Genomic DNA, 27,769 nt, shown 5'->3' with positions numbered 1-27,769 from the left:
ACCTGGCAAACTGGGGCAGCCTTCTCTTCCTCCGCAGCTGGAAACACCTTCTATTGGTGAAGGCAGAATCGCAAGTCCTCTGAGCACCTTGTGAGGAATATCCCAACCACCTACACTTGCTGCCCTCTGCTGCTGTTGTTGAGAATTATACCAAGCGAAGTTTCTACGGCTGGAAACCGGGGCAACATCTAACCCCACGTGGAGGGAATTATCAATAGGTACTTTGTTCAGGATTTGATTGACTACCCAAGAATTCATTTTAAAGTGCCTGTAACTTCCTAGCTCTGCACTGTTTCGTGGGTGTACCATCTATAACTGCACCTGGACATTGTCATCAAATGCTGATCCTGGTTATCTCCCGCTTAGCTGGCTCATGATTGAACAGGGCCAGTTCTCAAACCTGCTCCTTGCTGACTTCCTCATGTTGGTTTTTCATGCCACCAGTTCCCAAATGTCCCGATTTGAGTCCCAAGTTAGCTATGACTTCTCGTATCCGCTCAGCTGTCCAAACCCATCTCTCCCTCCCTCTGCGATGGCTTTTAGCACCTCCAGAGAGGTCCTCTTGCTTCCAGGTGCCTCCCCTTCACAGGTCTTTGAGATCCACTGTTCTAAGGCTTCCCTCTGATCTGAGTCCCCGCTTCCCTGAGGGTTCTTGGTCCAAGTTCCTTCGGCCTTCCACATCTGACCTTACTTCTCTCCAGCCTTATCTCTCGTGACACCCACACAGCGGCCACAGGCTGACTCCCATTCTCCAAATACACCTCATCATTTCCTTTGTGGTTCGGTGGATGCCATATCTTTCCTGTCAAAAATACCCCTTTCTCTACCAAGTCTTTACTCCTCATCTCAAATGCTCTTCCTTCCACAGTGTCTTCTCTTTCCATTCCAGGAAGCACCGCTGCAACTTCTATGGCATTTCTTACTTACCACTCTGGTTTCCCTTATGAAATGTGTTGTTACTTGGGTAAATTTCTTCTTATCATTTTTTTTTCCTGACCAAATGTTTTGTTGAAATGTGTGGAATTAATAAAGAAAATGATAACATTAAAAATAATTATTGGACCTCTGCTTTTTAATTTTTTTTTTATTTTTTCGTGTAAGCTCCACACCCAGCATGGAGCCCAATGTGGGGCTTGAACTCATGACCCTGAGATCAAGACCTGAGCTGAGATCATGGGTCAGATGCTTAAGCGACTGAGCCCCCCAGGAGCCCCTGGACGTCTGCTTTTAATCAAGATGCAGCATAACAAGAACAGATGCATCTCTCACTTGAAACAACAACAAAAAACTGGACAAAATATAGGAAACAGTAGTTTTCAAGATCTTGGGTATCAGGCAACAAGGGACAGTGATTCCACAAAAGGGGGTAAACAAATGAGGTATGCCCTATGATATTACCCCAGCTTACTGCCTTGAGAGAGTTTCCAAGCTGTGGCGCAGTGAGGGGGAGCCCAGGTAGAGCCTGGTGGACTCTTTGATTTGGGGATACAGGGCTGAGAGACTGGGGAAAGCAAGGTGGCTCGAGTTGACAGGTCAGAATATTGGAAAAGAAAGCACCGAAGACAGCAAGCTCCAGAGATCCACCCAGGATCCCCTTCAAGTTTCCAGGAGAGTGCTGATCACTGCAGGCGTGAAAGGGGACGACCTAAGCCCTGGGAAAGAATCATCCAAAAGAATTAGAGAGGACGGTATACACTGGGTTGGGGAGAATTAGTGCCTTTTCCCACCAGCCAGACTGGGAAGCCGCATAATTCATGGAGCATCAGGTAGAGACTCAGAAGTGAGAAGTGGTGAGCACTGGGTGTAAAATGCAATTCATGAATCCTTGAACACTACATCAAAAACTAATGATGTACTACTACATGTTGGCTAATTGAACATAATAAAAAATAAAAAAAAAAGTGGGAAATAATTAGCCCCAGGACAAAACACGCCTCTGGGCCCACCTAGCAAATCCTGAAAGCAAAACCCAAAAGCATCAAAGTGTTTCCAAATAACAGAACTGCATTCTAGAACAAAGTACAAGAATATTTAGGGGATACAATTACATTCAGCCCCCAAAAAGGTGAGAGTCTGGCATCCATACCAGGCATGCAAAGAAAGAAGAAAACATTACCCATTATAAGAAGAAGAAATCAATCAACTGAAACTGACCCAGAACTCACAGATTCTTTCTCTTACATGAGCCCTGCTTAATCTCCACTGCTTTGGAAATTTCTTCACTTATTTTATGTATTTTTTTTCTAGTTTCACTGAGAATGAAGTTTTCATTTTAACCTTGCTGACGTTCCATGCCATCTTGACACTAGAAGGGTCAAAGATTTATGGAAAATATCAGACAGAGCCAAGGCCAAATAATTATCAGTGGTTAATGGATTTATTATTTACTGAATGACTCCTTAAGCATTACGCAACCTATGGGTCTAAACCATAGGGACAGTACTGAAGTCTGTAATCACATCTACATAACACATATGCTCCCAGTTTTGACAGGTTAACTAATGTCTCCTCTAAGAGGACACATCCATATACTGTTATGCATCATGAAAAAGGGTCATGAAAACACCAGTACTGTCAAATTATGCAGGTATAAAATAGGGTTCATTAGAGAAAAAACTTACTAGTAGAAAGTAGTCAAGTGCATGGGATCCCTCAAATCTAATTATCCCAGAGCTCAGGCCAGGCATAGAGAGAGGGTCTCTATACACTGTGGCCAACCTTCCAATCAAGAGGGCCCCTCTGTCCTTAATTTTTTACATATCTTTTACAGTGATGGGTCAGAGTGGGTTGAAGTATAGAACTGCTATGATTGGTCAGAAAAGGGGAGACTCCAGAATCCCACGTCTGGTACCTGCTTATTTGATTGAGCCAGCTCAGGTCTGCTGAGCCACTTCTCTGCCAAATGACCAATATGAAGGAGAAAAATGAACCTCCAGAAACATCCAGATTTGTTTCTCTTCAAATGTTTTAGAGATATGATCTGATACATCAATTACCCGAATTTATATAGTCACCAATCATGCTGTAATGGATTTTTAGTATGTTAATTTTGATCGCTACTCAAAATGAAGACAGTTGCCTTAGAACCGTAACCTCACTGGGTCTCCATTTCTTTATTACTTGAAAAAAGAGGGGAAGGTGTTGAGGTTGATGTATTTGGTAACTACTCTCCCGCCGAAAGTGAACTTAAAATTTGAAAGCTATGATGGCATTCCCATACATATTCTTCTGTCTTCATACCCTGAAGTCTAGCTCTTTGCACCACATTTAATGGGACTGGCTGACTTTGAATCCCTTTCAACCTTGAGATTCGATTGACTTGCAGTACAATTATTCCTGTAATTTAGTAAGAATAGTTAACCACCAGAGGGCAGTCAGGTTACAAGGCAGTAAGGAGTGATGCTGGCCATAAATGGGCAGCAAGGTACACATTCAAAATGAAGGGCATCTGTGACTTAAAATTCGTATTTCAGGGGTGCCTGGGTGGCTCAGTTGGTTAAGTGTCTGCCTTTGGCTCAAGTCATGATCCCAGAGTCCTGGGATCAAGCCCCACTTCGGTCGGGCTCTCTGCTCAGCGGGAAGTCGGCTTCTCCCTCTTCTCCCTGCTCGTGCTCTCTCTCTCTGTGTCTCTCTCTCAAATAAATAAAATCTTTAAAAAAAAATAAAATTCATATTTCAATTAAATTCCATGAAAATTTTATTGCCGGTTAACCCCTTCCTCTTAGAGGTTTTAAAGGAGGCCTCATTATACCGGCACGATTAAGTAAATCATTGGCCACTGAGGACGGATTACACCTCCAGCCTCTCTCATCTTCCTGGAGGTCAGGGGGTCAGGACCAAAAGTTCCAACCCTTTAATGACTTGGTTGGGTCTTCAGGCAACCAGTCCCCATCCTCAGGTGTAGTCCAAAAGTCACCTCCTTAACAAAGCACAAGATATCTTTATCACTCTCAACACCTAGGACATTTCAAGGGTTTTAGGAGCTGTGAGCCAGAAACAGGGATGAAGACCAAATATGTATTTCTTCTGAATCACAACATCACACTTGCCTCCTGCACTCTATGTTCTGTGTTGTGGCAGGCGTCTGATGACTAAAAATGCCTTCTGACACCTCACAGCCCAAACGTACAATGTTAAGAAGGAAAGAATGGCTGTCGGTTCACAGTGTGTGGGATCTCTTTTCCTTCACTCAGCAAGTCTGAATTGAGCACTTACTATGTCAAGTACTAACCCATCAACTGGGGATGCAACAAAGCAAAGGCTCCTGACCTTGTGGAACTGACATTCTGGTGGGAGGAAGACTCAATAACAATGAAAAGATGTGGATTGGTGTGTGAGGAGGCCAGTGATGCGGAAGAAAGGAGAAGTAGAGTGTGGGAGGAGATTGGGACTCAGGCAACGAGTTTGCAATTTTCAGTAGGGTGGTTAGGGGAGGAAACACATGACCAAAATTAAGGGGAGGGAACAGGTCTTGTGGCTATCTGGGGAAACAGCCTTTCAGGCAGAGAGAATAAACATGAGAAGGTCCTAAGACAAGAGGGTCCCTGATAGTAGGTGAGGTTGAGGTAAGAATGCACATAACAAAGAGATTTTGGGTTTTACTCTGAGGAAGCCTTAAGCTATTGGCAACTGATTCACATATAACCTCACTGTGCCATAGCACTGTGCCAAGCAGTTTACACACTTTCTCATTTAAGCCTTCCAATACCTGTGGTATTGTCACCGTGATTAGCTCTATTTCAAATATTTTTATTTTTATTTTTTATTTATTTATCTTGACAGAGAGAGGGAACACAAGCAGGGGGAGTGGGAGAGGGAGAAGCAGGCTTCCTGCTGAACAGGGAGCCCGATGCGGGGCTCGAACCCAGGACCCTGGGATCATGACCTGAGCCGAAGGCAGACACCTAACGACCGAGCCAACCAGGTGCTCCCTCTATTTCAAATATTTTTTAAAAAGGAAATTGTAAACATTAGTGACTGGACCAAGTTTTAAATGAAGTAAATGAAGCAAATGGAATTCTTGAAAGCTATAACTTGAAGAATCCCTCCCAATGCGAAGAAACATTGCCTAAACAAGGCTTAGTACCCCAGTTCTGAGGCACTAAAGATGGTGACGATAGGGTGGTTGGGAGGTCCATAAGTGTTTGAGTTCAACCACCATTAGCTTCTCTTCAAGTTCTATCTAGCTATTACACCCCAAACTTCCTGACACTGTAACCGAACTGACTTCTGTACCACTGACTCCAAAGTTTCCCTCTAGAGCTTGGCCTTTGTGTGGTCTGTTCTGTACACGTTTGGGTTTTTAAGGAGGCAGCATCCATCGCTGAAATGACTTTTCTCCAGGGGGTTCCTCTCAAGCTGTGCTGGTTTAAAAACCCACCCAGGCAGTGCTGCTCACAGGGGATGTCCCCAGGACCCCCAGTGCTGGTCTGTGGCAAGGTAAGCAGAGAATTTGAAAATGTTTGTAAACTTTACTAGCCATTTTACAGAGTAGTTTTATGTCTGCTCAATCTAATAGATTGGGGCCTGTATTTAGTATATCTTGTTTTTAAACTTCATTTTTCATAATTTACTAAGTGTTTAATCTGAGTATGCAGTGGTCCAACCATATATACAAATAGAACTCTGACCCACAATCCGCAGCAACTCGATAGAAAACCAACGCCTTCCTTATCTATAATAAATCAGCCTAGGAAGCCTGCCTGTTTTAAGTCAGACTTGCAGGAAGCCAGATGGCTAGCTTTAGAAACAACCCAGGAAGTTACACAATAAACGACCGTAACAATTGGCCCTGAATGGCCAGGACTTGATTGATAACTGACAAGCTTCCCTAATTTTTGTCCCAACTTAGGATCAACCAGAGAAAGCCACACATGGCTAGGATCGCACAGGATGCCCCACTTCTAATTAGTCTCCCTACAGCTTTCCCATGCCAATAGCCTTCAACGAGGGCACGCCTGAAGCACTGCCTTTTCCCTCTATCAACCGTTCCCACTCCTCTGCCTTTGATTTTTCTGCCAAAACTCGACGGATGGTGGCTCTCCTGCATAGCAAGTTCTGAATAAATGGCCTTTGCATTTTTCATGTGGTTGGTCTTCACTTGTTTCCACATACTGGAAGAATAAAAAGGGAATAAAGAATCTAAACAGGAGTCTTCTACTGCAGACAGGTTGGGGAGCATGCTCCCAGGCTCCAAGGTCTCCCGCAGGCGGGGACCTTACAGCCCCCGAGGAGAGAGCATCCCAAACCCTAGCCGCCCAGCACAGAGGGGACAAGGGGGTAGCAAGATTCTCCGGACCAGGCGTGGACGGGGGGAGACAGAGGACGGATGCCAGGGGCTGGCGCCGCGGTAGGAGGCAGCCTGAGCCTCACACCCCAGACCCTTTCTGCTCTTGCAAGCGTCGGGGGTGTCTGTGCGGGAGTGGAGCTTCTGCGCCTGCTCTGTACGCACGCGCACTCTCGGCACCGCCCCTCGGGTCGGTACTTACGTCACGTCCGGCGACGGCGGCGACGGCGGCGGCGGCTGCGGGTCGCTGGCTTCCCGGGTGCAGGTGTTTGGCCTCCTCCCTCCTTCCGAGGGGCGCGTCCGTGTCCTCGGCGGCTCTAACGTCGCCCGCCGGCCGGTCAGCGCGCTGGGCCTGGTTTCCGCTGCCTCCCCCGGACCACTTAGTCTCAACCCGGGTGTGGTTTCCACTACTAGAGGTGAAGCATCATAGGGACAATGGGACCTGGGGTCTCGGACCAGGGTGTGTTTGCATTTCCTGAAGTGGTCGCTCAGGGGCCGGAGTGTCACTTACAGTATTTCCTCCAGGACTTGTATGCCGCTGTAGTGCAATCCGGGAATGGCGTTTTTAGGTAACAACGGGCACCGCATCATCACCCTGCAGCTGTTTGGATGCTGTTTTTAAATGAATCCCCGAACTCATTTAGCGTTTTAGTGCTTTGGATTTTTTTTTTTTAATTGGTCCCCAAAGCTCAGAACCCTTTAGAATTTCTCATTTTAAACGATTCCTCCTCTTTCCTCTGACTGAAGGGGCTCAGAGCATATCTTTTCAATAAGACCGTGGCTGTCTGAAACTTCTCAGGATTTCTAAAACCTCAGGTTTCTAAAACAAATTTATGTATATGTGTATTTTTTTTTCTTTTGCATCGACGTTTTAAGCATTTGGGTCAGGCAGTGCAGTACTTCCTGAAAAACGTGTTACATCCATTTTATTCTTAAAACGCCAACCCAATTTGACCTTTTCCTGATGACTTGCTGTCAGTCTTATGAACGTTTATTGTGAAAGAACTCGAGACCACTGAACTTTTTGAATTCTGATGCCAGATTTTGAGTCGTTATTCTGTCCCCAGCTTTGTGGCATCACTTGTCAACAGGCTAGGCTCCTGCCCCTCTTCTGGTTTACGATTTGGTGCTGTTAATCTGTGGTGGGCTCTGAATTTTGGTAATTGCAAACTTGTGGCTTTTTACTTTACAGCTTAGATTTTCATTTTACAAAATGCCCATTCAAAAATATGGCTAAGCAAAAGAAAGATTTAAATAACCCGGAATCCTACTACCTAAAGATAACTCATTGCCAATATTTTATAATATAGTCTAATTTTTTAAATGCATAGTATTTATAAAACAAAAGGAATCCTAGTGGATACGGTTTGGTAACCCCTTTTGCATGACATATTGTCTGTCTTCATATTTCACTAATTTTTTTCTTTGAACGTGTGCAATGACTAGGAACTCCCATAAGTAGGAACCGTAGTGCCTGCACCTTGCAAAATTTATTTTAGCAGCTCAGAGGACTTTAGGTTTATGTCTTGGTTTTAGGCCAAGGAACATAAGTGAAGTGGTGTTAGTTGCTTAAAAGGAGACACTTAATGTTGAGTCCTATGCAAGGGCAGCCAGCTTATTTTAGTATATCGAACTCTTGGGGGAAGTTGCAGAAAATCATTGGAAAAATTCCCAATTCTTCATTCTTTGTTTTTAAGCACACTCTTTCCCCTTCCTGCTCTTTCTCTCTCCTCCAAGAATGAAACATGACTGAGGACTCTCAGAGAAACTTCCGTTCAGTATATTATGAGAAAGTGGGGTTTCGTGGAGTTGAAGAAAAGAAATCATTGGAAATCCTCCTAAAAGATGACCGGCTGGGTGAGTTTTACAAGCTAAATTAAAGTTATTGGGTTTTAATCATCCCAACTGTCCTGAAAGAAATGCTATCTTAAAAGACATTCAGAAGTATTTGTTACCTGCTGTATTTTTTTAGTGATAGGATGACAGGTGAATAGTGTATTTTGGGAGAAGTTATGGATTTTTCAAGTTTATATTTTGCCAAGGCCAAGTCAGATGTCTTTGAAAGGTCTCAAGAAGTCAGTGGTGTTTTTTCTCCTATTTCCCATATATTTCCTTTCCTCAGTTTTCAGAGGTGTTACTAGCTTTTGGGTAAATTCACAGTAACTCTTGGCCACGATTTTTCTTCTATAGAAAACTGAGACTACATTATGCATTGACATTTTAGTTTCTTTGTAGTAATAATAAGGTCTGTTCTGTTGACTAGAATAAAATAAACTGAACCATAGGGAAGAATCGTACTTTATATGTGTAGAATGCTTTTAAAATGTCAAAACCAAGGGCGCCTGGGTGGCTCAGTCGGTTGAGCGTCTGCCTTCGGCTCGGGTCGTGATCCCAGGGTCCTGGGATCGAGCCCTGCGTTGGGCTCCTTGCTCAGCGGGGAACCTGTTTCTCCCTCTGCCTGCTGTTCCCCCTGCTTGTACTCTCTCTCTGTCAAATAAATAAATAAAATCTTTAAAAAAATTTTTTTTTCAAAACCATTTCCCACCTGATCTTTGATCCTCACTAGACAGTCTGTGTTTTTTAAGTATGTCTGGAATTATTCTTATTTGACAAGTAGGGAGATCTGAGGTCCAGGACATTTGAGTGTTGTATATTGGAAAATGTAGAGATTTGAGGGCTGACCATGCCACTCACTAGCTGTACTAACTTAATCAAGTCACTTAATTACTTGGAGCTTCAGTTTCTGCATTTTTTTTAAAAAGAAATCTTTATTTGAGAGAGAGAGAGAGAGCATGAGTGAGGAGGAGGAGGAGGGGGAGAGGGAGAGGGAGAAGCAGACTGCCCGCTGAGCAGGGAGCCTGATGCAGGGCTTGATCCCAGGACCCTGAGATCACAACCTAAGCTAAAATCAAGAATCGGACGCTTAACTGGCTGAGCCACCCAGGCACCCCATTTGCTGCACCCGACAAGCTTGCAGTATGGATTAAATGAAATAAATTCCATAAATAGTACCTACTGCTATGTTGTAGGGAATATAGTAATATATTGAAAATGCATCACCTATGCCATGAAGCACTGATTGTTTTTAAACAGCTAGTTGATGGAACACCTGGGCTAGAAATCAGACCAGCATCGCCTTTCCTAGATTTACTGACAGGAGTAGAATTCTTCTGAAGAAATGTCACTCTACTTTAATTTTTTAAAAATGAAATGCACTTTCATGTGATCAGCGTAAAAAGCTTCTAACTTTTTTTTTCTTTTCCTTCCTGTAGATATTGAGAAACTTTGTACTTTTAGTCAGAGGTTCCCTCTCCCATCCATGTACCGTGCGCTGGTGTGGAAGGTGCTTCTAGGTATGAGACCCAACGGTTGGAAGGTTTATCTTCAAAAGTGTTGAATGAGGGGATATTCGTCATCTTATCTGTCAGAAAAAGGATTTTTTTAGGCCTTTTGCATATTGGGTCTCCTGTCAGGAGACTGAATTACTGCTCACCGTGAAAGCGTTTGTTTAAGAAGGTGACTTCAGTAGCAGTTGATTAAATATGACTCTAAGAGTATCAGTTTAGTCATGATAGAAGAGAAAGTAACGTGTGTTCCTGAAACCGGGCATGGGAAGAGCATCGTATTGGAGAAAGAAGTGATCTGGGCTTTACCATCACCTGGGTAACCCTGAGGAAGACCCTGCTAGGCCTCAGTTTTTGCACCTGTAAAATGAGGCTATTGAGCTAAATTAACTCCGAGTCGTAGCTCTCAATTTGTTATCTCTGTGATTCCCAGCTGCAGAGTTCTAACCTCCTGATGAGTGCTCTCTGAGTCAGAAAGAAATGGAAGAGTTTTTACTTCCTAGAAGCACAAATGGGTACATTTCAGTGATGAGGGGCTGAAGGAGAAAGGAACCTGCTCAGTTTCTGTGGAAGAAAAAGTGTATTAGGTTCCACAAGCGATCAGCAGCATCCCTTTTGAGCCGAGGATTTTTTTTCTATGACTGCTGAGCCTGCTGATGCATATAACATCCATCCATTACCATTCTCCTTTTCTTTCTTTAAAAAAAAAATGAGAGTAATCCCAGAATTCTCCTGTGACGTAGGTGTTAGTATCCCAGTTTTACAGATGGGGACAGAGACCGCAGGCTAAATCACTTACCTAAGGCCTGGCAGTCTGTGGCTGAGCTAGGATTTGAGCTTAGGTTGGTAGAGCCCATTTTCTTTCCAAAATGTACTGTATTTTCAGGGCTTGAGAAATCTGCAGTCCTAAGTCTGATTACGTAATGTGGAGGCCGCGAGGGAATACAACCCATACTAGAAAGCACCATATGATGCCTTTTTTTGTTGTGCGTCCTGGCAGTCTTTGTGCACTTGGGGTTCTAGTGGGCCACCATCCAGGTAACGTATAGAGAGCAAGTATCAACGATTGTAGTTTTTCCCTGAGCATTTTTTTCTTCAATCTTGGCGTTTCTGGTGGCCATCAAAAAAACAACAACAACAACAACAACAAAAAACAAACCTTCCAGGGATGTCTTTTAGGCAGTAATGTCGATACTATCTATTCCTGCTGGGAAATACCATGTGTCTTATGAGTTAACAATACCAGCGGATTCGTGGAACTCTGTGACACTTCGTGAGTGCCAAGACTCGTTCATCACCTCTGTTTTTCCCACTTGTTTTTATCAGGTAAGCGTTTCTTGTTATTTTGTGGTAAAGACGCTGGAGATTTGGAACTGCCATGCTGTGTAGGAGACAAGCTAACTCTTCCCAGCACAGGTGTTGATTACTCAGGGACCTTGTCAGGCCTGCTTCCTGATAGATTTAGGTAAATATCGGAAAGAAGCTTTTTAGAACTAGCTCTTAGTTTGAGGCTTAATATGGGAAGCACTGTGCTGCCTTTAGTAGTATGAAGAAGGTTGAATTACAGCTGTTTAGTCTTTATTAGCCCAGATTTGGAGGACATTTTAGTGTATTCCCTTGACTTTTCCAGAAGCCTGGCACAGAACCCCAAAGCTAAGGTAGGTAAAGCTTTATGTCAGGACAAAGAACATTTAGGTGAATTAGGTTCTAATGTTAACATGGCATCATGTTAGCTAAAGTCTTTAGAGCCCATCCAACTTTTGTTTCCCAGAATATTCTTTAGAATACTGGATCTGTGTTTTTTATACCAGAGTGAACTAGTCAAACGTACTAGCCTAGCACGTGCTGTATACTTCCTAGGCGTTTTATGTATATTCATTTTTTAATCATTACAGTAACTATGAGATGGATATTATTAGTCTCATTTTTCAGATGGAGAAGCTAAGGTGTAGGAAAACTAAGTAAGTTGCTGACTGTCATCCAGCCAGTTAATTTTAGAGCTAGTTCAAACCCAGGAACTTTGACTCCAGAATCCGTGTTCCTATACGGTCTTGTTAAATTTAATGAGGCTGGAATAAATAAGATTTTTAAGATTTTATTTATTCATTTTAGAGAGAGAGAGCATGCAGGGTGGGGGGAGGGAGAGCGAGTATTCCAAGTAGACTCTGCGCTGAGCGCAGAGCCTGATGTGGTGCTCAATCCCAGGACCCTGAGATCATGACCTGAGCAGAAATCAAGAGTCACACGCTCAACCAACTGAGCCACCCAGGCACTCCTAAGATGTTTTTTTTTAATAGCAGAATTTAGAGCCTTGAAAATTCATTGTCACTGTTTTATAAATCTATTTGACCCTTGGTACATGTTTTCTCATGTGGACTTTTGGGGCTAGTTGTACAAAGAACATTTGGTGAAATGCTTATCCATCCCATTTCCCACCTCTGACAGCTGAGGAAACAAGTTTCCAGAGAGACATTTGTGAGAGTCCTGGTGTTATCAGACCTGGGACTAGACTGAAAGCCTGTCCAGTGCTCTTTCCATTAGGCTTTCTCCATGCCATTTGTTTGTAAAAAAAAAAAAAAAAAAAAAAAAAAAAAGATAGGTTTTTGCCCCAAAGCCTCACGGGTAGACATGTCTAAATGGGTTAATGAGCATAAAATGGCATCAGAATGTAATGTAAGGTGGCCTTATCAGCGAAAATTAGAGATTTCTGTGGTCCTGAAGCTAGGCCACTTTGTGAGCAAGTTTGCCTGTTGGGGAAGAGAAGGATTTGATGAGTTGTTGGTGGCTCTGAGAAGAGAGGCCTGTATTGTTAGCTCGGGCAGCCTTCACTAAATACCACGGACTGGGCAGCTTAAACAACAGTTTATATCCTCACGGTTCTGGAGGCTGAGAAGTCCAGGATCAAGGGTACTGGCTGGTTTGGTTGTTGGTGCTGTAGGCCTCCCTTCTTGGCTTATAGATGCTCACCTTCCCACTCTGTCCCCACATGGTAGAGAGAGAGAGACCGCAAACTCTGGGATGTCTTCCTTTTCTTAGAAGGGCACCAGCTTTGTTTGGATTACAACCTCATTTAACCTTAATCACTCCTTATTAGTCCTATCTCCACTTATAGGTACATTGGGGCTGGGGCTTTAGTATATGAATTTTGGGGGGAAACAGTTCAGTCCATAGCAGGGACCAAGTGCAAAACCTGGAGATACGTCTGTAAGAGCTGGGGGGAGCCCTGGGCCAACAGTCATAAATTGAATGAAATCATTATGATAATTGATGTGGTTATGTTGTTTAGGTGGCACACTTATTCAAGGGCTTTTTGATGCCCTTATATTTCTCTTAAATATCAGTGATGCAGTTGGCCTTTAGTACTTAAAATTTAAGACTGTTTTATAGAGAGAATTTGTAAAACAGAATCTGTGGTAACTAAACACCTGTGTGATTCCAGTCTAATCGTGCTAGGCAGCTTCTCACTTGGTTCTCTGTAATAGAGGGATTTGGGTCTGTGTCTCAGTATTTTGCCCGTTCTTTTTTTCCCTCTCGGTCTCTGTATAGGGATCCTGCCTCCGCACCACGAATCCCATGCCCAGGTGATGATGTATCGCAAGGAGCAGTACTGTGATGTCCTTCATGCCCTGGAAGTTGTTCGCTTTGTCAGCGATGCCACACCTCAGGTTGAAGTCTATCTCCGCATGTATCAGCTGGAGTCTGGGAAGTTGCCTCGAAGTCCCTCCTTTCCACTGGTTAGTGGTACTTTAGCCTGATGCTTGATGCTTAGTGTAACTCTAGACTGTCCTGTCTTGCTGGCCTTTGCATCATATTTTGCCTTAGAAACTTTTTTTTTAAGATTTTATTTATTTGAGAGAGCTCTCACACACAAGCAGGGGGAGCAGGAGGTAGAGGGAGAAGCAGGCTATCCGCTGAGCAGGGAGCCCCATGCGGGGCTCGATCTCAGGACCCTGGGACCATGACCTGAGCCAAAGGCAGATGCTTAACTGACTGAGCCACCCAGGTGCCCCACTTTAGAAACATTCAATGGCTCTCCTCTGTGTTTTTATGACAAGTTCCATCGTTGAGCATTTCCTTACTTTCTGGCACAAAAAGATGCTCCAAGCCCATCTTGTACTTTTTCTACCCCAGTCCTAAAATCAGCCATTTCTGTTTTGAACAGTGTGTGGTATTTAGAAACCAAGAAGGGAGCACTAAATATGCTTGTTGTTTCCAGTGTGATGTTGCTTCTAGGGCCTGTCGGCAGAGCTAGGAAATACATATACATTCTATAAATGTATAGAATCCTGTACACACATTCACACACACCTATGTATGTTTATATGTCTCTTCATCTCTGAATATGAAAAAGGCTCAGTTCATGCTGATGCCTCTGATCCCAGCCCAGCACCACCAGTTCTTCTTGCCTTCACCCTTCTGTGTTTGCAGCTTCCTGTCTGACAGTGGCAAATATGAAAAGGCTCCCCTTAGTACGTTTACTTCTTTGCTCATTCCTCTGGTTGTAAGCGGTAGCGCCAGCTACCTCTTGGCCCTCACCTGCAGGCCCAATGGGCTGCCTCCTTTACTTTGACCCTCCTCGGCCTCAACCCAATAGGCCCCAACCTGTTTTTAAACTTCCGTGTTTGACAAACTCTTAACTCCAGTTACTTGGACTGCTTGTTGTTCATAAAGGGGAAAGAGGGAAAGTTCAGGCAAAGGAATGATTATAGCTCTTGGGCTTTGGCTATTTTAATGCAATTGGAAGTTCATTTTAGGCATTTTAACTTTGTGTGTGTGTGTGGCTAAAACAGTGATTGCTCAAAATCAGGATTTGCCTGCAAGCTGTGCTATTCTATAAAACTTTTTTTTAAAAAAGACTTAGTATGAACTGGGGGCGGGGGCGGGCAGAGGGAGAAGCAGACTCCCCACTCAGCAGGGAGCCCGATGTGGGGCTTGATCCCAGGACCCCGGATCATGACCTGAGCCGAAGGCAGATGCTTAACCCACTGAGCTACACAGGCACCCCATCTTTTTTTTTTTTAAAGATTTATTTATTTATTTTGAGAGAGTGAGAATGAGAGAGAGAGAGCACATGAGAGCGGGGAGGGTTAGAGGGAGAAGCAGGCCCCTCGCTGAGCAGGGAGCCCGATGTGGGACCCGATCCCAGGACTCCAGGATCATGACCTGAGCCGAAGGCAGTTGCTTAACCAACTGAGCCACCCAGGTGCCCCCAGGCGCCCCATCTTAACAAACTTCTGTAAATTTTGCTTATCTCTGGCAGAGCAAAGTTGGTAGTACTCTGCAAGTTCTTAAATACTCTGCAAGTATTAAATTAGGTTAGATTATCTATTCAAGAAATCTAAATGATAGGTTATGGTTTTCACCTCATCCCTACTTAGCTTGCCCGTGCTCCAAGCCCAGACACCTTCGCTGTAGTCTTGGGCAGACGCACCATCAAAGTGTTGGTTTTGGCTCTACCACCGCACATCTCCCCAGTCATCAAGCCCCACTCAGCCTCATTAGTGTTACCATATAGTAGAGGGTGTGACAGCGCTCGACACAGGGCTGGGAACATACTCACGAACACTGGTCCTCTTCCCTACCCCTCAGACTGCCCTAGAGCCAGTGAGATGCCATGTTCAGGAGCGCCCAGCACAGTGCCCAGTAAGGGGTGGGAGTCCGAGAAAGGAGACTGTCTTTTCCTTTTCTTCCTTCTCTCTCATCCTCTGATACGTTAATTAATGTTTAGAAAAATTTATTTTCTGTGATTCTGTTACTTTTTAAAAAAATTTTTAATTTAATTTAATTAACATATAATGTATTACTGGCTTCAGGGGTAGAATTCAGTGATTCATCAGTTGCATAGAACATGCAGTGCTCATCCCATCAAGTGCCCTCCTTCATGCCCAGCACCCGGTTCCCCATCCCCTGGCTCCACTCCCCTCCAGCAACCCTCCGTTTGTTTCCTACTGTGATCTTCTTACTCTTGGACATTTTATAGAATACTAAGAAGTTGAAAGGAGGCCTAAAATGAAATACTTTTTTAAACTAGAGGGATTTAACTTGGGGCTTTTAAGGGATTCGAGAGATACGTTTTAGTTTCTTTTTTTACACTGAAGTCCTTTGGCTGTTAAATCCTAGATGAAAATAATTTTTTTTTTTAAAGAGAGAGCATGTGTGCATGTGCACATGTGTGTGAGCTGGGGGAGGGGCAGAGGGAGAAATCCCCCAAGCAGGCTCCACACCCGATGTGGGACTCGATCCTGTGACCCTGAGGTCATGACCTGAACCAAAATCAGGAGTTGGGCGCTTAACTGAGTGAGCCACCTAGGTGCTCCTGAAAATGTAATTTTGTGTGAGATACGGTGTTTGAAAACAGAATAGATTTTCAGGTAGTTTCTAGTTTTTATAAGATTACTTTGTTGAAATTTACTTGAAGGTTTATATTCATATTCTGAGTGTTGACACAGGTTTGAGAAATGCTATTCTTCTGATTCCTAAAATTATGATTCTAGGGACATTTTAACTTATTGGGTGCTTAGAACAAAATTCTAAAGATATGTATGAATGCTTTGAAATAAAGAAAATGCTTTATTTTTTTTAAGAAGATGCTTTATTAGTCCTTTTGGAGTCCTTGAACTTTTGCAAATTACTGTATTAGCAAACGTCTCCAGTTATTTGTGATGTTTATCACATACTTTTGAAAGAAATTCTCTTCTAGCCCTGGGAATACTTTTGGGTGGAGAGAGCACTTTGCTCATGATTTATGTTTTCTTTGATGACCTTAAATGTTAAAAGGTAGAAAAATCTCTGAGTGCTCAGTCTGAAACCTGGACAGTCGTAAGCACCCCTGATACAAATAGATTTCTTTGGTTACCTGCTCATATCTCTGCCCTGGTCTTCTCTTTAGTGGTAGACTGTGTGCTTTTTGGTTCCACTTTGATTTATTAATGCAGCCTCTTCAAAAGTTAGGGGGTAAGGTTTCATTTTTATGAGAGAAATATGTATTCCTTTCTTCTGCTGGCTCCCTCCCTTTACCAGAGATTTATTATTAATCTTTCAGGAGCCAGAAGATGAAGTATTTCTTGCCATTGCCAAAGCCGTGGAAGAGATGGTAGAGGATAGTGTCGACTGTTACTGGATTATCCGATGCTTTGTGAACCAATTAAATAATAAGTACCGGGAGTTTTTACCCCAGCTGGTAAGGGGTGCTTTTTTGGCTCTTGTGGGGGTAGGGGTGAGCAGTGGTACTGGGGAAATAGCCTTACTTCCTCATGCTGCTACAATTATGAGCAGACCCTCTATAGTAAGAGCCAACAATGTTTTCCGTAAAAGATCAAGTAGTAAATATTTCCAGGTTGGTGGGCCAGATGGTCTCTGTGTCTCTGTCTCTCTCTTGCCAACACTCAGCTCTGCTACTCTTGCACCGAAGTGGCCATTGACAGTGCATAAAAGAACGGTCGTGGCTGGATTTGCCCTGCTGCGTGCTGTGGTTGGCAACCCCTGCTCTTTTCTGTTCCTTATCCTGGTCTAGAATCTTCTGGCTTTATCTAGAACTGCCTCTCTGAATTAGTTAAGATTTGAATTTGCTGCATGTAACGGAAAGCCCAACTGCCTGAGGCTTTAGTTTTTTTCTCTCACGTAACCAGAAGTCTAGAGATAAGGCAGGCCAGAGCTGGTGCCACAGTGCCATGATATCTGCGGGGCCCTGGGCTCCTGCCCTTTTGGTCCAGCATTGTTAGGGGTGATCCTTCCTCTCTTTCTCACAGCTGGATGCTGGAGCGACAGCCGTGACCTCTGTGTTCTAGGCAGGTAGGAAGGAAGGGCTAAGTCAAAAGTGAAGGAGTAGAAGGAATGGCCAGTCCAGTCTGTCTCTCTTGGCCATACTCTCCTTCCTCATATCTTTTAGTGGCAGGACTATGGCACCTGGCCACCTCTGCTGCAGAGGCTGGGAAATGTGGTTTGGTTTGGTTTTAGCCAGGCACATTGTGATCTGTTAAGCTAGGATTCTGTTAGTGAGGAAGGAGAGGTGAATGGCTCTGAGCTGGGCAGCCTCCCAGCTGGCTGGACTCACTCACTTGGGAGTCCAGAGAGTGGCACTGCACTTGCTCCCTCCACATAAGCTGGTGGTTCTTTGCCATCCTGTTTTTCTAGTTTTTTCCCTTTGTTTCTCTCCTTTAAAAATGAATGTCTCTTTTCTTAAATCATTGAGTTGTTTCATTTGGAAATTCTGTTGAAAGCAGTGACCGAGATCGTGGTTTCAGGGCCAGATGAGGGGCACTGATGGAGGTCGAGGGAGCCCTGAGGACCCCTGTGCTAACTGCAGTTGTCAGGGCAGTTGGCGAGAAGACCCTTTAGCTTTGTAGAGCACTGTTACAAGGGAGTTTTATAGATTTCAATTACGTAAATTTGATTTTCAGAATTTTAAAATTTAATCCACTTAGTTGATTTCAATAAAAACAAGCATGGCGATGGAAGCATAATATTACTTGCTTAATTAAATCAAGAGATCCAGATTATACCATGATTTAATTAGCCTTTCTTATTTAGTATCGAAGTAAATTCGGTAGCATTTTGCTAGTTTATGTTTAACGAATTCTTTATTTTTGATAACACAATAAGTATATTCTTGAAGTATTAATCTGGATGAATCCAGTATTCCTATATATCTGTACGCCCTCATCCCCCACTTTCTAAGAAGTAAACGCTGTCATTAGCTGGGCGTATATCCTAGACTGTTTTATGTACATCCATCCACACATACATACATATACACACGTGAGCATCTATACACACACATATACATGCATATAATTTATTTTTTTATATGTATAACTTAAACATAAATATGATATTGTTCGTATGGCTCCACAGATTTTTTTTTTTTTTTAATTTTATTTATTTGACAGAGACACAGAGAGGGAACACAAGCAGGGGGAGTGGGAGAGGGAGAAGCAGGCTTCCCGCAGAGCAGGGAGCCCGATGCGGGGCTTGATCCCCGAACCCTGGGATCATGACCTGAGCTGAAGGCAGATGCTTAACGGCTGAGCCACCGGGCGCCCCTCTGCAATTTTTTTTTTAAACTTGATGTCTTGGAGCATTTTCCAAGTCAGTGCAGATCAGTAGTGTTCAGCCCTCACTTCCTGTTAGAACCACCTGGGAGCTTTTAAAAAATTATTACCTTTCCTCCACCCAAACCCATTAAGTCAGAATCTCTGGGGGTGGGTGGGGCCCAGAATTCTATTTTTTTTTTAAAAGCTTCAGGTGATTCTGAAGTGTGGCTAGGGTTGAGAGCTACTCATTTAGAACCACTTTTTTTTTCCTCTTAAAAATGTGTTCATATTATTTCCTGTTAAGAATTTTGCCGTATTTTAATATAACAGTTCCATGTTGACAGTCTGCATGCCCTTCTACATGAGCCTTTCTACATATGTGAGTGTTTCTGTAGGGCAGGTCCCTGTAAGGGGATTGCTAGGTTGAAAGAGAAATGTATTTAAAGTTTTTCATTGCCAGGCTGCTCACCTGGAAGGCATACTGATTTTGCTTCCCCCAACAGATAAGATTTTCCGTTTTCCACTCCATTGCCAATACCTGATAGTATCAGTTTCTTAAATTTTAATCTGATAGTGAAAATGGTATCTCATTTTAATTTACATATCCTCATTTTTTGGTGAAGCTGAACAGCTTTGCATATGCTTATTGGTCATTTGTATTTGTCCACCTCTCTATTTTGTTTGCATCTTTCTTTTTTATTTGTAAGAGTTATTGATATAGTCAGGATATTAATCCTGCGTTACATATGTTGACAGTCTTTTCTCCCTGTCTGTTGTATAGAGATTTTTAAAGTTTTGATACAATTGGATATATCAGTATTTTGCTTTTTGTATCTTATTTAGGAAACCCTTTCTAACTCCAAGATTATTATTATTTTTTATTTTTTTATTTTTTTATTGTTATGTTAATCACCATACATTACATCATTAGTTTTTGATGTAGTGTTCCATGATTCATTGTTTGTGCATAACACCCAGTACCCCATGCAGCATGTGCCCTCTTTAATACCCATCACCAGGCTAACCCATCCCCCACCGTCCTCCCCTCTAGGACCCTCAGTTTGTTTTTTCAGAGTCCATCGTCTCTCATGGTTCGTCTCCCTCTCCGACTTACTCCCCTTCATTCTTCCCCTCCTGCTATCTTCTTTTTCTTTTTTTTTAACATATCTTGCATTATTTGTTTCAGAAGTACAGATCTGTGATTCAACAACCTTGCACAATTCACAGCGATAACTCCAAGATTAAAAGACAGATTTTTAAAAAACTTTCCTCTAACTTTTAAAAAATATTTAAATATTTTATTTATTTTAATATTTTCTTAGAGGGAGAGAGTGCCCTCAAGCAAGCAGGAGTGGGGGTGGGGTGGGAGGGGCAGAGGGAGAGAGAGCATCTTAAGCAGACTCCAGCGCCCAGCATGGAGCCCAATGCTGAGCTCGATCTCATGACCCCTGAGATCATGACCTGAGCCGAAATCAAGAGTCAAAGGCTTAACTGACTGAGCCACCCAGGTGCCTCTATATTGAAACATTTTAAAATCGAGTCCTTTAATTTGTGAGGGATTTGTGTTTGTGATTGGTACCGACATAGGTTTGACCTTGTTTCTTTGTTGTTAACTGCAGTAAACCTGCAGTCAGCCTCCTCTTTCCCTTTCGGTTTGATAGTTGTTAAGCTCCCGCTTCATGCCAGGCAGTTTACTTTATTCATGAAAACTTAATTTTAGCACACCTCTCTTTTTATAGATGAGGAAACTGAAGCACAGAGCAGTTAAGTAACTTGCCCAAGGTCACACAGTTAGTAAGCAGTAGAACTACGTTCCATTTAATGCTATCTCTCCGTTCATTCTTTTGTTCACAGATTTGAAATGCCACCTTTATCGTATACTAGATTTCTGTATGTTTTTGTATCTCTTTCTGGGTTTTTTTCCCCATCAAGCTATTTGTCTGTTCTTTGGCCAATACCATATGATTTATTCAATATAGCTCCTTCGTATGTTTTGGTAGCTGGTAGGGAAAATTCCTTCATGTTGTTGTTCTGTTTCAGAAGTGCTCTGGCTTTGCTTGAACTCCAGTTTCTTTTTAGAAATGAATTTTGAGGGGCGCCTGGGTGGCTCAGTCGGTTAAGCATCTGCCTTCAGCTCAGGTCATGATCTCAGGGTCCTGGGATGGAGCTCCGCATCGGGCTCCCTGCTCAGCGGGAAGCCTGCTTCTCCCTCTCCCTCTCCCCCTGCTTGTGTTCCCTCTCTCGCTGTGTCTCTCTCTGTCAAAAAGTAAATAAAAATCTTAAAAAAAAAAAAAAAGAAATAAGTTTTGAATCAGCAAGATACTAAATGCCCACTAAACCTTAATTTCTTCATCTTCAAAAAAGAGGTTTGTTTTAGTATGTACATTATAGTACTTAGCACATAGTTTTAAATAGTTAACGAATTTTTTTCAAGTTCTTCAGAATGTGTAAGAAAAGTTAAATTTTCTTTGTGTTGCTCTCTGACTTACTGATTTATGTGAACTTTTCTCTTTAAGCTGTGCTTAGTTTCCCATAAAATTTTTATTACTGTGGTTAGTGGATCTCTTCTTCCTAGCTTCTTGTTAAAGTCGAGTTTTTATAATCTTGTCTATCATTTTCAAATTTTTGTGGTTTTGCCGACTAAATTTGGTTATCACAAAGCATAGCTTGTTTGATCAGATAGGTGAGAGATAGATGATACCTTAGTGTAGCTTTTTTTTTAAGGGTGAAATTTTTTTCATTGATTTTTAAAAATTTTAATTCTAGTATAGTTCACATACAGTGTTGTATTAGTTTCAGGTGTACAATATAGTGATTCAACAGTTCTGTATGTTTCTCAGTCTCATGTTAAGTGTACTCTTAATCTCTATTGCCTATTTCACCCACCCCCCACCTCCCCTCTGGGAACTATCAGTTGTCTGGAGTTAAGTTTCTGTTTCTTGGTTTGCCTCCCTCTCTTTTTCCTTCCCCCTATGTTCATCTGTTTTGTTTTTTTTTTTTCCTAAGATTTTATTTATTTATTTGACGGAGAGCACAAGCAGGGGGAGCTGCAGAGGGAGAAGCAGGCTCCCCATTGAGCAGAGAGCCCAATGTGGGGCTCAGTCCCAGAACCCTGGGATCATGACCTGAGCCAAAGGCACACACTTAACTGACTGAGCCACCCAGGCGCCGCACATGTTTTGTTTCTTAAATTCCACATATGACTGAGATCATATGGTACTGGCCTATCTCTGACTTATTTCACTTAACATCATACCCTCTAGCTCCATCCATGTCATTGCAAATGGCAAGATTTCATTCTTTTTTATGGCTGAGTAATATTCCATTGCATATATATACCACATCTTCTTTATCCATTCATCTGTTGGTGAACACTTGGGCTGTTTCCATAGTTTGGGTTATTGTAGATAATGCTGTAGTAAACATTGGGGTGCATGTATCTCCTTGAATTAGTGTTTTTATATTTTTTAGTTGGCTAAATACCCAGTCGTGTGATTACTAGAGATGAAATCTTAGTGTAGTTTTTTTTTTTTTTTTAAATACCAAGGTTGAGCATCTTTCTTATGGGTGAGAGTCATTTGCATTTTTTCTTTGGAGGTTTTGGCTTTTTCTTCTCTGTTTTTAGAAGCTCTCTTTATTTAGGAATATTCACCCTTTAAGGTTGTTTATTAACCTGGGAAAATGCCCACAATATGTTGAGTGCAAAGAGCAAGATACTAAATTGTGTATTCAGTATGAGGCCAACTAATAAAAGTGTGTGTAATGTATACCGGAAAACAATTGGGTGCTATACAACCTATATATTATCAGTAGTTATCTTTGGGTAGTGTGAGTTTAAGGGATCTTTATATCCTTCTTTATTCTTTACTGTATTTTTGAGATTTCTTATAATGAACATATTATCAGGAAAAAAGATTTAGAAAAATTTAAGACGGGCAGGAAGACATACATTGAGTGATTATCAAGATGTTGATTAACATATTTCAACATTTCATTTAGTTCATGATATTCACTTACTTACTCAATGATTATATATTGAGTGCTTACTATGCTGAGTAATGTTCTAGGTATTGGAGAACTAGCAGTGAACAAAATAGATATAGTTACTGCCCTCACTGAGTTTACAGTATGGTAAGGGAAGAGGCAATAAAGAGTTGAAAAATTTCACTCATCTGTATCTTATTTGTTATTTGTACTGACTTTTGGATGAGATTTTCTTTGCTATGAGACATAATATATAAATATGTGTATGTGTGTGTTCACCCATGTCAGTTTGTGAAAAAACATTCCATTGGCAGAACCACCCAAAATTCTAGATAGGGTTTTAGAGGTGAAAGGTGAGGACAAGAGCCCTTTGACAACTTGTCCTTTGGAGAAAAGCTCCTGTTTTGGGGAGCTGTGTGTTAAACAGAAAAAATTAGAGATCCCCTGAAAGAGGAGAAAACTGGGCCTGATATTAATATGTGAGCCTCTCTTTGCCTGGCTAGTTCCCGTCATTCTTTGTAAGCCAGCTCGGATGTCACCTCTCTGGGAAAGGGTGACTTGTAAAGCCTGGGTTTGGATTCCCACCTCAACGTGTCCAGCATCCTGTGCTTACCCCATGATAGCTTTATTACATGTTTGTCTCTCTTTTTCTAAAAGATTTTATTTATTTGACAGAGAGAGAGACAGTGAGAGCAGGAACACAAGCAGGAGTGGGAGAGGGAGAAGCAAACTTCCCACTGAGCAGGGAGCCTGATGAGGGGCTCGATCCCAGGACCCTGGGATCATGACCTGAGCTGAAGGCAGATGCTTAACGACTGAGCCACCCAGGTGCCCCTATATGTTTGTCTCAAGCAGATTGTATGCTCCCTGAAGGCAGGGACATTATGTCATTATGTCATCATTTACTCTATTCCCTGTATGTAGCATAGGGTTTGGCTCTAGCCAACATTGTAAGGGTTATGAATTACCTCTTTGGGCAAGATGCAGATATTTAGTAAAATAAACTTTTGCATTTGCTTAGGTGATAAGGGATGTCGTTGTGTTTTTCTGGATAAGGAATACAGACTTCAGGGTTTGACCCCCAAGCGCCATTCTTGGCCAGTGGACCCTAAATACAGCAGCTTGCCAGGTGGATTTGGCTGGTCTGGGAGCTGGCTTTGTTAGCTCGCCCAGGCTCCTAGAGTTGGCTGCTGCTTAACTTTTCATGGGAGAGGCTACCAGATGGAATCCAGGTGCTTTGTTCCCCCCACGTTATTTCTCTGCCTCCTGAGAATTCTCCTGCACGCGGGGTACAGAGTGGCAGAAGTGTGGTCTAGGGCTGGTGGGCCCTTTTCGTCTCATTCTTCTGAACTCCCTCTCCCCATTTTGGTCCCACTCTGTTTATTTGGTCTTACCCTTTCCCCTTCTCCCTTTTTCCTGAGTGTATCGTCTACGGCTCCAGGGCAGCTGGGAGTGTCATGGGCCTTTCTTAGTTCCCCTGAACAGTTGACTTTTGCCTTTGGCTGTGGAACCTTGTTAGTGCTGTAAGGGGGCACATTAGGGGGACCAACTGTTTTGTTTTGCCCAGTCCCGTCCTGGAAAACCCCTCAGTCCCGCATTGCTGGTTGCTCTGGTTAGTGCTGACCTGGGAACTTTGCATCACCCATGACTTGGGTGAGTCTTACGTTTTGTTTTCTAGCACTTACTTGCATTCAGCATGTACATTCGATTCATCTTACTCATCACAGGCTGTAGGATCGGGTAATGTTATGTCACAGAAAACGAGTAATCTCCCTTCCTGTTTAATCATTAGCCAAAGGCTTTTGAACAATACTTGAATCTGGAAGATAGCCGTTTGCTGAGTCATCTGAAGACGTGTTCCGCGCTGTCCAGACTTCCTTATGATCTCTGGTTCAAGAGGTGCTTCGCAGGGTGCTTGCCTGAATCCAGTTTACAGAGGCAAGTATCGCTTTCAGAGATGGTCGAAGGCCTGAAGGCCGAGGAGCATCCTGGTTTTTCATGTGATCGTCCTTCAGAGTATGAATTTGCTTTAGGACAATACCATAATTTTAAGTTAACTTCTCTGGCAGGCAACAGAGCAACTTGATTCTACTTTTTATTTATACAGTTAGAAATGCTGGAATGTTAGTAACATTAACCTCACATGAATACAAATTAATGTTAATGGTAGAAATATTAGAATATACAATTAGAAAACTTGAAGGCCCTCAGTCTGTTGGATGCTGTACACTATTCACATCTGAAACCGTCTCCGGGAGCTTATATAGGTCTAAGCTTTTCTTTCCAGAAATATGGTAGATCCTGATCTGAAGGCAGTCTTCCTATTTCTTAGTTCCATCGTGACATCTTTAAAGTAGCTGAAGGTAGGCAGAGATCAGAGACTCACATTCAGCTTTCATTTGTTTCAGACATGTGTTGCTGGCATTTCAGAGTCCTGTCCCCTCCCCAAGACTGTATGAGGTAGTTGGGAAGAAAGGTGACGTGCAGAGAACATCACAAGACAGTATATGACTAAGCACATAGAGTGTAACACCAACTTTAAGAGGTATAGGAATTATCAGAATAGTTTTTCTAGAGTGGTCGCAGATCAATAACTAGCCCCTTAAGCTCTTTTTAAAAAAATTTTATTTATTTATTAGAGATAGAGAGAGCGAGATAGAGCACGGGCAGGGGGCGGAGAGGGGAGAAGCAGGCTCTCTGCTGAGCAGGGAGCCCGATGCAGGACTCGATCCCAGGACCCTGAGATCGTGACCTGAGCCAAAGTTAGATGCTTAACCCACTGAGCCACCCAGGTGCCTCCTAGCTCCTTAAGCTCTTGGAGAAGTTTTAGGAATTTGAACCACTAGAAAATGAAATTGCATTGATCTCATTTCATATGCTGCTTTTGTTATTCCTTAGTATTTAATTATTAGATTAGCATTACACAATATTAATAAAATCCAAACTTTGGTTTAAGACTGTCCTTCCCTTAAATGTCAGGTTTAAAACCTTAGGGAATGGGTGTCTGGTGGATCTCTTACAGAGCAAGTACTTTTTAGTGATCATTCCTTTTTCCCTTCCAGGGCTGATTGTGTGTGAAATATGTTTCAAAATGGCTGATTTGTTGTGTTTTTGCTTTTCTGATGATTATTTCATTACTGCTTTTCTCTGAAGTTTATCCTTAAAAGGAGTAATTTGATTTAATTTTGTAATTTGAGATGTTTAACTAAACATAAATTTCAAACTCAAATAATTTTATTACATCACTTGATTTTTTTTTTTTATAGGGTTTGGGATAAAGTTGTAAGTGGATCCTGTAAGATCCTAGTTTTTGTAGCTGTGGAAATTTTATTAACCTTTAAAATAAAAGTAATGGCTCTGAACAGTGCAGAGAAGATAACAAAGTTTCTGGAAAATGTAAGTGTGCTTTTTTTTAAAATTTGATTTTGAATCTAGAAAGGAAGTCCGTTTAGCAAGCCAGATTTTCCTACTGCATTACATTCTTTCTCTGATATTTTTACGTTATAAGAAACACTTTTTCCCCTTGGAAAAATTTAGCTTAAAGTTGGTCTGTGGGTTATAATTTGCATCCTCTCTCTGGGGGATGATGGTCTGAGTAGTGAGACTGTTACCGTGAGTGTGTGCCTGAAGACCAGAGTCTTATCGCCTGATGTGACCACCAGGAAGCTTGTTGAGAAAAGGAAGAGGTGAGTGAGATCTGTCATACGCGGTTGAGTAATCCTTCTTAGTGGAAATGGAAGCCTGATGTTGTGGGGGATTTTGTAAGCCCTTTCATTGCTGTTAATATCTGGCGGAATCCCAGTTGGGTTTGATCATGTGCTTAAGTATATACTTACTGCGTGTAGGGAAGGGTCTAAATGAATCTCCGTGTATCTTAGAATACCCTTAACCAGGCAAGAGTTGGAGGAGATTTATGCTGGGATGAATTTCACTGGACCCAGAATCTATTCTTTTTTTTTAATTGGCCGCTATTAACATTTGAATAGCAGCTCAGTAAATAGTACCACGTGAAGGCGTGGTGAATACATGAGTCCTCAGCATTCTGTTAGTGGCTGACAGTGCCAGGGCCCATGCTAAGTATTTTTCATGGAGTCTCCCACATAATCCTAAATGGCCCTAGGAAGAGAGGCTGTCATTTGCCCCCTTTTAGAGATGGGATCTGAACTTGGATAGCCTGCCGGGGGGCACACAGTGGGCAGTGCAGGCTTGAAACCCGGGTAGTCTGAGTGGAGCTCTTCAGCCTATCCTCCCGTGGCCTGTGAAACAAAGATCCTGGCCGCAGCCTTTCACATGACCGCTTTCTGAAAAGTCGTGAGAATTCGGCGGCGGGGGTTGGGGGGGGTGGGGGCGGCGGGTGGATGGGGATGTAAGTGCTATGGTGCAGGGAATGAGGGAGACAAGGATGTTGATACACACTGAAATTTCACAACGACTGGTTTGCTTGTCCACAGATTCCCCAGGACAGCTCGGACGCGATCGTGAGCAAGGCCATCGACTTGTGGCACAAGCACTGCGGGACCCCAGTGCACTCAGCCTGATGGCTCCCTGCACACACGGCCTACCAGGCCGCGCTGAGCGGTGTGTTCTCAGGACGCTGCCCACTACACTCACTGAAAATCTGGTTCTTGCTTTGGTGCTCAAAGCATCATTTTTCCCCCAGTAAAATTATTTAAGATACCTGGTGACACTGTTTGGAGCAGCAACTTGTGGTTACACAGAAGTACAAAGCTCAACTCTGAATAGCATTTAAAAGGGTTATTCAAAAAATACTCCCTGTTTTCCATGCATCAGCCAGGGAGGGTGGGTGCTTTGATAGGCAAGCCTGCCCTGCTCCTCTCTAATTAGCACCACGCTCGTTACTTTCTAAAGCTATTTCTGGAATAAAAAACAACTACCTTTTGTTGACAACTCACATTCGGCTCTCGTTGATACGGTACTTGTTTAAATCTAAGCTGTCTGCTTTCTGAGGCTTTGTCTTGCCAAATAGGTTTCAATAAAAGCCTTATATTTTTTTTTTCTCTGTGTCAATCAGAATGAAAGTTATGGAACAAAATATGTCTAAGTTTACCTACCAGGAGAGAGAATACTTGTGGATGTCATGCTTTTTCCTTTTTTTTTTTTTT

At 42.6% G+C, this 27,769-nt stretch overlaps 1 protein-coding gene across 2 annotated transcripts; it reads left to right on the top strand.

The window, feature by feature from the left end:
• Nucleotides 1-6,498: 6,498 nt before the first annotated feature.
• TBC1D7 (TBC1 domain family member 7) lies at nucleotides 6,499-27,558 on the top strand. Of its 2 annotated transcripts, none has more exons than XM_025891101.2 (8): nucleotides 6,499-6,702; nucleotides 8,024-8,143; nucleotides 9,559-9,639; nucleotides 13,177-13,364; nucleotides 16,673-16,810; nucleotides 24,439-24,584; nucleotides 25,913-26,042; nucleotides 27,098-27,558. In XM_025891101.2, exons 2-8 carry the CDS (start codon nucleotides 8,032-8,034, stop codon nucleotides 27,182-27,184), a joined length of 882 nt encoding a protein of 293 aa, XP_025746886.1. In that variant the 5' UTR covers nucleotides 6,499-6,702; nucleotides 8,024-8,031; the 3' UTR covers nucleotides 27,185-27,558. The 2 variants fall into 2 exon arrangements, with proteins under 2 accessions (XP_025746886.1, XP_025746887.1); XM_025891102.2 differs by lacking the exon at nucleotides 6,499-6,702 and adding an exon at nucleotides 6,711-6,855.
• The last annotated feature ends 211 nt before the right edge of the window (nucleotides 27,559-27,769 follow it).

The sequence above is a fragment of the Callorhinus ursinus genome, unplaced genomic scaffold, assembly GCF_003265705.2.
Source record: "Callorhinus ursinus isolate GAN/ISIS: 27379988/994484 unplaced genomic scaffold, GSC_fseal_2.0 scaffold26, whole genome shotgun sequence".
In the NCBI taxonomy this organism is placed as follows: Eukaryota; Metazoa; Chordata; class Mammalia; order Carnivora; family Otariidae; genus Callorhinus; species Callorhinus ursinus.
This window is presented reverse-complemented; position numbering and strand designations above follow the sequence as displayed.